This window comes from Miscanthus floridulus, unplaced genomic scaffold, assembly GCF_019320115.1.
Source record: "Miscanthus floridulus cultivar M001 unplaced genomic scaffold, ASM1932011v1 os_1584_1_2, whole genome shotgun sequence".
NCBI classification, from domain to species: domain Eukaryota; kingdom Viridiplantae; phylum Streptophyta; class Magnoliopsida; order Poales; family Poaceae; genus Miscanthus; species Miscanthus floridulus.
The window spans coordinates 49,726-60,000 of record NW_027097794.1 but is presented as its reverse complement, the minus strand read 5'-3'; the positions used below and the strand labels follow the sequence as shown (position 1 = coordinate 60,000).

Here is a 10,275-nt window from a genome sequence, read left to right as displayed (position 1 = left end):
TCGCTGACGTTAAGATACTTAATAAGGTACCTTATACAGTACATACCTTCTGTTTTTCCAATCATATCTGGTCAAATTATCTTCTATGCCTATTCCAACAATTTTACAACACTTGAATAGCATTCACAAGGCATTTTGCAAGCGCCAAGGAATTTCATTTTCATCACCTATATCTGATCTCACTGAGCGGCTGCTATTTGAGGATCGTGATCCCCCTGTGGTTCCTCAGGAATGCTTACTCGAAGCACCACCATTTGATGAGGCAAGCACTCCATAGTAATTATTAAATATACATATACTATACTCTTTTTGCACCAGCTTTTGATATTTGGATATTAGGTTGATGTTCAAACCCTGGCGCATGCTGTGGAGTTGACAAGACAAGGCGCTGTGGATAGCTTGAAGTTCGCAAAAGGAAATTTATACCAAGCATTTCAGGTTGTATTATAATTACAAAATTTTGGTATACAATTATTCAACCATGACCATAGAATTTTTGTTGCCATTTGTGCTGATTTCTTAACTGAAAAGAAACTTGTGTTTTTAATAGTTTTTGTGAAACATGCAAATTTATTTTTCATGCAACTTAAGCAGCATTGTTGATCTTATTAATGGCTTGTTACTTTTTAAGCCTGCTATAAATGTTTAGAAATACTACCTCCGTCTAGAAAAGGATGCAATTCTAGCTCTACCCCTAGTCAATCTTTTAAAGTTTGACCAAGTTTATAGAAAAGAGTATCAATATTTATAACACAAAATAAGTATCATGATGAATCTAATGACACTTATTTGGTATTATAAATATTGATATCTTTTGTATAAACTTGGTCAAATTCAGAATGTACTCAATACTATGCTAGAATCGCATTCTTTTCCGGACAGAGGGAGTACATAATTATTTGGTTTTCGTACAAAATTTTGGCAATGGACATTTCCTTTTCTGTGCTGTGAATCCAAATTTTTTCCTTCCAAAACTTTCTGTTGAACTTGTCCCCCTGTCACAAGAGTCAAGTTTCAAGCTTCTGATGATATATACCAGCCAATAACTGGCTGCTTGAATAAAAAAAATTAAAAAAGCAGAAAGTTTTGGAATGCACCACACCAAAGTGGTAATTTCTGAGAAGTTCCCCCACAAAAAATCCCAGTGGAGACTCGTTGTCTTCATAAATCCTATCTAAACTTGCCACTGAATTTTGCATCTTTGCATTTTCATGACTGGCCCTCTAGTGCATTTTTGTTTGTTGTTTCCCCATTTTCAGTCCTTCCATCACGTTAACATGGTTTCACTATCGAAGCCATCACCATAAATATATATAAATACTAAAGTACCCTCATTTCCATCGTCAGCACCAGGTACTATCTTAGCCTACCTCATGCTGCTTTCTGTATCTTACCTGCCACTGCCAGTATCTCAGCATTGACAGCCTTCTCTGACAAGTCTTGCTAGACTTATACAGAGGAGTTAGTGGTGCGGGGGACCTTACTGGTGTACCATTATACCTGATTGAGAACAGCAAATCAAAATAGGCCACCCCTTTTGTCCTGAAACCCAAATCCATGCCTGTCATGAGGCCATATCGCCACTGATTTCATTTCCCAACACCTCCTGCCTCTTGGGCTTACAATTGGCCTAGCTTATCCTGTCCAATTTTCAAAGATTTGCAGATGACATGTCGTACTTTGGAATTCTCTTTGTTTGATCGTGTCTGATATGCCCACTGGAGTGTTGGGAATCATACCTTTCTGAGAGTTGTCTAGCATTTGTATCAACGTTTGGGGGTCTACTTCTGGTTTTGCCTAAAGTTGATTCTTTCTGTTACACACATATGTTTTGTAGTGCATCTCTGTTTCTGCTCTGCACAACCAGTTTGTGGTTCACCAATATGTATACATGCTGGTTAGGTTTCTGTAAGATGATCATCATGAAATAGGGAAGGGAACAGCATTACAACATTGTAAATAGTTGGGAGTCCTGTTTTCCTGTTTGTAGTTATATTTGGAGGCTATATATCTCCTTGTCCATTGTTGAGGGGCCAAAAGATTACATGTATTGCCTTTTCATTTCATTTCATTGACTAAATATATGGAAATAATGTATGTCTCAATCATCATTTGTTGGATTGTTATTTGATACGGCATGAACTTGCTTATGTTTCAACAAGTGTTCCCTTATTGCTTCCTTGGTTTGACGCTCATGATGTAAGATTATCTGTGTAAAAATGCCAGAACGAATTGTGTCGGATGAAGCTGGACCTGACACTTCTGGATAAACTTGTACACGAGTATTGTGTATACAGGGGAATAGTTGAAGGCAGTTCGCATGTTCTTTCTGGTAAATGGCTGAACCTGTACTACAGGCTACAAGAAAATTTTGTTTACTGCAAATAAGTAATTTTGTGTAGCGCTCTATTGCTAAGCTAACTCTTAGAAGTAGCTTTTTGGTTGCCTAGTTCTAATAAAAACTGTTTTTTTTGTAGGAACTGCTGACTTGAAATGTAAACAAAATAATGATGTTAATAACGAAACACAGCTTGAGTGTGAAATGACCAACAGTCAGAATGGACATTGTAGCATCAGCAGTATCACTCGCGATGATTCTTGGTCCAGGAGGTTACATAGGGTTAGAAATAGTACGTCTGGGCAGCGAAGACGAAAGAGATGGAGAGGACGGCTAGATGATCTTGATTATGCTTGTGACACGTTGTTGGATTCCAGTAAGCATGATAGTTTGTCTCCTACCCTTGATATGGACGAAGATACTATGGTAGAAAAACAGGTGAGCTTTCATAATTATTTTTTCCTTTCATGGAAACTAGATTATCGATAAATAGTGATTTATGTTTGTACGCCCTTCTCTAGGATTTGGTGGTAAATTTTAATTTGTCTGATAATATACACATGGAAGACCAGAAATATGAAATTATTTTGGAAATGCGGGACCTCACGCGAAAAGGGATGGCTTCCAAAGTTGTGGAGGAAATAAGCTGTATAGATCCTGATTTCTTTCAACAGAACCCTATTCTTCTGTTTCAGCTGAAACAGGTAAGCCCAACCGTTAACCCATACTTATCTGCAGCTCTGATAGGAATCGATACCTACTTAATATATTTATCCATTTCAGGTTGAATTTCTTAAGCTGGTAGCTGCTGGTGATCATGTATCTGCTCTCAAGGTTGCATCCACTCATCTGGGACCACTTGCTGCCAATAACGAAGCTCTACTGAAGCCCTTGAAGGAAACTTTGGTGACACTAATTCAACCCAATGAAGATGTATTCATGAATGCATTATCATTGCCAGTACTTGCCAGTTCTCTCCAGGTTTGTTCGACGTCTGCATATTGCGAGTCAATATAGCTGCTGTGATAGACTATTAGTGACAGTAAAAGGAAAATTTACTTGGCTTTAGATCTTAGTTTCCTTAATCAAAGAAATGAGCATGAGTTTTATTATGTTTATTTAGAGTGATGTGGTATGGTATCAAGCGTATTCTCTTTTGTAGGTTGCAATGAGCAGAAGGCTTGGTATTGAAGAGCCTCAGCTAATGAAGCTAGTCAGAACAACAATCCATACACACACTGAATGGTTTAAGCTTCAGATGTGCAAGGACCGTTTTGAGAACTTTTTGAAGATTGATTCTCTGAAAGAGGTTGATCCATCATTGGGGAGTCACAGTATGTCCAAGGTCTTTACAGATGAATGTGGAAATGGATCATCTCAAATCACAACATGTTCAAGTGGCAAGGTGCCAGATGAAGGTAGTAGCCCTCAAGTCTCATCAGAAGTTTCCTGTGATGAAAATGCTATACTGAAGGTTATGGTAAGTAATATGCTATGATGTTTGGTTCCCTTGCCTACCACAATCAGGACAAGTGTCGATTTCTTTCTCTACCCTTGGGCCTTTGTTTTTGGCAAGGTGAGCAAGGATCCTCTTGCCTTTACAGGCAATGGACTGGCTCTCCACGTGCAGTTTTCTTTGCCCCTCTTGTAGGGATGACACCAAACATGTCCTATATCTTCTTGGTGAGGATGATTGTTGCTATCTATGGGGTTTACAGTGTAATGTGGCAACGTATTTCTTATGTACATATAAAAAAATTCTATGTTTGATATTCATTAGACCCTGTTTGGATCCATTTGCCATGGCAAAAGTTTAGGTGCTGAACTTTTGCTGCTAAACTTTAGTCCAGCAGGGGGTGTTTGGATCCATGGCAAAAGTTTAGTCCTCCATCCTACAATGACTGATTTGCCCTCATTTAATTAAGCCATGGGAGAGAGAGAGGGCGTAGGTGGGTGGGTGGGGGCTATCTGGTGTCCAGTGCGCCACCCAAGACGTTTTAGCCCAGTTTTGCACCTCTTGAGTAGCAAATGGGCAAAACTTTAGTCCACCCTATTTGCTCACTTTTAGCCCACCTGTTTGGATCCCCATAGCAAAAAAAAATGAGCAAAAAGTGTAGGACTAAAGTTTTGCCATGGACTCCAAATAGGGCCTATGTTATCACAAGAGGGTTAATTGTGGCCTGCTTTGGTCTTGGTACTTCTAATCTAACAAAGGTGCAGCTGTCTTGGGCGTCGGTGTGTTGCAAGGGTTCTTTACCCTTTTTTTCCTTCTCAGTATAAAAGGATGCAACCCTCCTGGTGTTAAAAAAAATAGTTACTAGTTACAGTATTATAAGGTCAGTTAAAAAATCATTTCAGCTTCTAGCTGTGTTTAACATTTTACCCTGTTGTCAATAAAAGTTTCCTTTAAAAGCACACTAGGGATGTTCATGGTGAGTTTGTTTTGCATCAAGTGTCAAGATAGGGTAAATTTCTGCAGTGGGCACCAAGGTTGTAGTTTTTGGCAACACGTCTCGAACTAGTTTAGGTTTTTGAAATCTACTTTTCAAATTGGTATTGCCTAGGACTGAACGTACCCGTAGTGGAATTTATTGCACTTTTTGTCACTTTGTTTAGAGATCAGAATATTTTATCGTCAGCACCTAAGATATCAATAATGTTGTAAGATTGAATTTAATTGGCTATTTATCATTTACTGTGTATGTTCTATATACTTAGGAATTCCTTGCGTTGCCAAGGGCGGACGCTATCCAACTCCTCATGCAGTACAATGGAAATGCAGAGACAGTCATCCAACAGATCTTCCAATAGTGCTTACTGTAAATACCACAAGCATTTTGCTTGCTTTGAGGCGGAATTATTTGTTGATACTTTTCTTGTCATGTACAGAAGATTCTGTTAGAACTAGGCTTACCTTTTCATTTTCACCATTTCCTGTTCTCATTTCATCCACCTATAACACAAAAACATACCATAAAAAGCTCCACAATTTACATGCAAGCCACGAAGGAATAATGGGGATGTTTATAAATGTGTTGTATCCTGTGAGGACGAGACTATAAAATATCGCAAGTCGTGATTTGTGATATGCATACTTATTCCTTATATCGTCCTGTAATGTATACCTTTTATACTTAAAGATGCGACAATTTCTCAGTTTTTGTCCTCGGCTCTCTTATGAGTCCGTTTGTCCTTTCACTCCATAGAGCAGAAGTGTCATATCATTTTTTTTTACTTAGAGTAGTAGTACGTAATAAATTAGAGGTTATGAATTAGAGATAAGAGTCTAATTGCTTTAATGTCTAGTCTATGACCTTTGTTCACGACTCGTGCTTATAGAAGTTAGAATAGTACAGTTATAATGTTTGATTTTAAAACATATTGGGACAGGTTGTATGATCTGTTGCAATGCATGAGCATATCTGTTAGTATAAATATCAGAGTGAATTTTTGTCTCTAAATTTTGATCCATCTCTCCCTCTCTTTGTCCCTGTGTTCCTTCACTCTTCGGAACAAAATAGTCATAGCTGGGTTTATAAGAATGATAGTATTGCTCTGTATTAGAAAAAATTGGAGTTTTAATTTATTTTTGTCTCATCCATGGTCTAAAATCATATGACTTGTGCTGATACAAATTAGGATACATATGTTCAATAAAAGTATGTAGTCTGATTCTAAAATGTATTATAGTAGATGGCATAAGATACTAAGATGTAAATTTTGTTGCAACACATGTACGTTTGCTATTATATATCTATAATGTTTTTTGAGGGTATATCTATAATGTTAGTAAGGGACTGTTGTACTAGAGGTAGCTAATTTGTTGCCGCTCTCCTTATATAATGTACTCCATATCAAATTATAAGTCTTTCCAAGAATCTTGGAGAGTCAAAGCATTTTAAGTTTGACCAAATTTATATAATAAGATAATAATATTTATAATGCCAACTAAATATCACTAGATTCTTCATCAATTATATTTTCATAGTATACATATTTGATGTAAAAAATCTTTATTATTCTCTCTATAATTTTGGTCAAACTTGAGATACTTTGACTCTTAAAGATTCTTGAAACGACTTATAATTTAGAATGGAGGGAGTAATATTCTCTAACATATATCGTGTTGTTTGATTGGTTCCACAGTAATGTAGATATAAAGAAAATTAGTTTAATCATATCTCCCACCGATAACGTCCGCAGCTTTAAAGCATTTATGTTTGTGTTACCAACAGTAGAACTAAACAACTCGTATATGTTAACGGACTGTTGTAATTTCATATTGGTCTGTTTCGGTGACGATTTTAGGACACTGTCAATTCCTAAATACTTGTGCAAAACTAATTTTCATGTTTTTAAACATTAAGTTGCACGCTAATTTTTTAAGTTCTTGAAAATTTAGTAGCACGTGCAACTATTAAATCTTCCCTTACTTTCTAAAATAATGTAATTTTAGCATATGCTAAGTCAAACAATGTTAAATTTAACTAAGTTCGCATAAAAGGTACTACCTCTATTCTAAATTATAAGTTATTCTAATTTTTTGGAGAGTCAAAACATCTTAAATTTGATCAAAATTATAGAGAGAATTATAAAGATTTATGATATCAACAAATAGGTATACTATGAAAATATAGTTAATGAAGAATCTAATGATACTTATTGGTATTATAAATATTATTATTTTATTGTATAAATTTGGTCAAATTTGAGATGCTTTGACTCTCTAAGAAAGCTGGAATGACTTATAATTTGGGATGGAGAGAGTATATAACATGATCTTTGTGGTATGGTTGACTTAACATGATCTTACAAGTAGAGAAATAACTCGCGTTGTAGCCATCATAGTATCCGGGAAGCCGTCTCAAAAGAAAAGGTCTTCACGGAAGCTCTAACTTATGAGGAGCTAGCTCATAGCATATTGTTCCATATTTTAAAGAAGAGAGAAAAAACTAGTTTTTGATCGAGAGCTAGTCTCATACACATGTTTCAAGATTACATGAGGATGTCATGTGAGGCTATTTATGTTATGAGCTATATGCTAAAGTTAATATCATTAGAGAGATTATTTTAGAGCCAGTAACTAGCTCATAGCACTGGGGCTGCGCTTATGGATGTCTACATGCAATGCGTGATACTTGGATCACTACTTCTCAAAAAAAGTCAACTATCGTTTTCTTGGCTTTTAGGAACTTCCAAATAGTCACTTTTTTCGTTTGATCTCTTCTATTCTAAGAACTGCTCCAAATACAGTATTAGAAAGCCCCACTTGGGCCCTAAGAAAATCTTGAATTAGATCTGAAATTGCTAGGTTAATGTGACGTCGTGAGGTAGGGCTAGATATCGAGCCAGCTTAGCTCGACTCGGCTTAGCTTGCTAGGACTTCTTATATAACGAGCTAAAAGTTTGATTCATCTTGGCATGTTGACCAACTAGTTTAGCTCGCATGCCAGTGAAGTAAAAATGTAGCTGCAAACATAGAGCAATTGACATCGCATACATGTGAACATATACATACATCGGTTACACCATTTTTGCCAATGTTGCGATTAATAAAAAGAGAGGTAAGAATGATTTAGGCCCATAGTTGATGGTCTTTGGTCAGGCCTTCAGTTACTTTTGTGGCGATTCTTTTTTCTTGCAGTAGGACCATTTGTGGGTGTGTGTTCATGTTTGGATTGGGCTCTCTGTCTAACTCTTTGTATTTGTGTTTTTTCTATCTTGAAATGACATGAAGTTCTTCTACGTTGTTCGAAGGAAAAAAAGTAAAAATGATGGCTTCAGTTCCGGTCAAATTGTTTCATTTTGTTCCTTTGCTGCAGCAATTTAAAATTATGGCATGTTTTGAGTTTATTATTTTAGACAGAGTCGTCGTCAGCTAAATAAAATGGCAATGCTTATGCCAGCTAATAAAAAAACTGGGCCGGCTGCAGGCTGCTGCTGCGTTTTAATTCAACAGGCAGCAGCCACCGCTGAGACTGAGACACCAATAATATTTCGCTCCCTCAACAGAAGTCCTCAGATCTGAACCATTGGAGACGTATACAAGCCTACTGTTCCACCCAGTTGCCGTGTCTTGTTTGTACGTGCCCACCCAACCTCCCTAACACTACTCCTGCCTGAGCAGCGATGGAATCCTTGGGCGTGCTGCTCCTGCGCCCGCTGGACACGTACCTGGAGCAGGAGCTGGACCGCCGCTGCCGCCTCCTGCGCCTCTGGGATGCCCCGCATGACAGCCGTGGCGAATTCACGCCTCGTCGATCCGGGCCGTGGTCACCGGCGCTGGCAGCGGCGCCGGCGGCGACGCGGAGCTCATCGACGCGCTCCCGCGGCTCGAGATCATCGCGTGCCACGCCGTCGGCTTCGACCACGTCGACCTCACCAGGTGCCGCGAGCGCGGGGTCCGGGTCACCAACACCCCCGACGTGCACACCGACGACGTCGCGGACCTTGCCGTGGGCCTCGCCATCGACGCTCCCCGCAGGATCCCACACGCCGACCGCTAAGTCCGCGCCGGCCTGTGGAAGGCCAACAATGGCTACTATGGTCTCACCAATCAGGTTTGTTTTTGTTTTAATTTCTTCTATTCGATCACTATCCTTTCCTCGTATTATATATGTTCAAATAATCTATTGTTGCGTCTTGCTCTATGCATGTTACGTTGATTAGTGATGCTTGATCGTTTGTTTTTATTAGCAACTCATTATATAGTATTTTTATGTTTTTCAAAAGATAAATCTCCAGAACTTGTGTCACTCAGAACAAGATAAACAACAGCACATCTTCTCATATCATATCCGTCAATTACCTAGACTAAGATCAAGCATATACTACCCACGAGTTTTAAGTTCAGAGTAAATCATTATATCAAAATAATCTTATCCAAAACTCGGGAGAATTGAAGACTGAAAACTAGGTACTTAAAAGAAATTACAATAGAGCAACTATTCATTATTTCTATTTTAAAAGATTATCTTCAGAGTCCTTTTTATTTTATTCAGCTCTTAAAAATAAATTAAAACAAACTAGACACACTCTTTTTATTTTGTTTTTATTTTTTAATCACACGTTATAACTATATATATTTATATAAAGATAACTTTTTACTTTGTTTTTAGTTATTCATCTTTTTTTTCTAATATATATAAAGCAAACTAAGAATAATAAATGGAAAAGAAATACTTATCTAGATACCCGGAGATGCCTTCTCCCCAAGCTGGTTGTTGTCGTGGTTGCTCAATGAGGTGGCCGGATGTGGAGGTACTAGAATAGAGCCTCCCAATTTTGATTTTTGCTGTTGCTTTAGGCTGGCCATCTCGTGTCCCATGCTTACCTGCCATTATGCATGATTATGTAACGTACCTTGTATGGCGGCATTTGTCTCTTCAATGGTTGCGAGTCTATTGTCGAAGCAGTGGTATGCCTCTTGAGAGGCATGATACCCTCGGGCAGAGAAAGACATGTGTCCTCCCTGATGCCCACTTAAAGTTGCTTCATAATCTTGCCCTTGGTAGTTATGGAAGTTCATTGATCGAGTATCTCGGTTCGCTCTTGAAGATGAGGATTCTTGTGGTGGTGCCTCTAGTAGTGGGGCTTCCACTGGTGGTGCCACCTTATTTTGCCAAACCCGTTGATTTAGGTTTGACAGGTTCATCCCTTCTTGACTTGTTCCTCCTTTAGCGTTTCGAAGTCAACCATCAGTAGTAGAAACTGGCGACATCTTGTGTGCATCATTATTATCGGTTCAAAACTTTCACTTGTAGAATTTGGAGGATCGACTACCCTACACTTGCTCGAAGTGTGTTCTGCTTATGAAGACAAGGTAGAGATCAAGTGCATGGGCCCTGTTGGTGGAAAAACATCAACAGAACCAAAACTTTATTTATTTTTCTCTAGCCTTACACTACACAACACTAATATAGCGTCACATGTGTGTC

General features: G+C 38.3%; 1 protein-coding gene and 1 pseudogene across 1 annotated transcript; both read left to right on the top strand.

The window, feature by feature from the left end:
• Positions 1–6: 6 nt before the first annotated feature.
• On the top strand, positions 7–5,383 carry LOC136534158 (uncharacterized; the record flags this gene model as incomplete). Its single annotated transcript, XM_066526626.1, has 9 exons — positions 7–26; positions 121–262; positions 340–438; positions 2,227–2,332; positions 2,478–2,776; positions 2,860–3,042; positions 3,122–3,319; positions 3,501–3,818; positions 5,057–5,383. Coding segments are annotated over 9 exons (1,458 nt in total), but the record flags the coding sequence as incomplete, so codon positions are not given.
• A 3,084-nt stretch (positions 5,384–8,467) lies between these two features.
• On the top strand, positions 8,468–9,972 carry LOC136534160 (hydroxyphenylpyruvate reductase-like; annotated as a pseudogene).
• Positions 9,973–10,275: the final 303 nt, after the last annotated feature.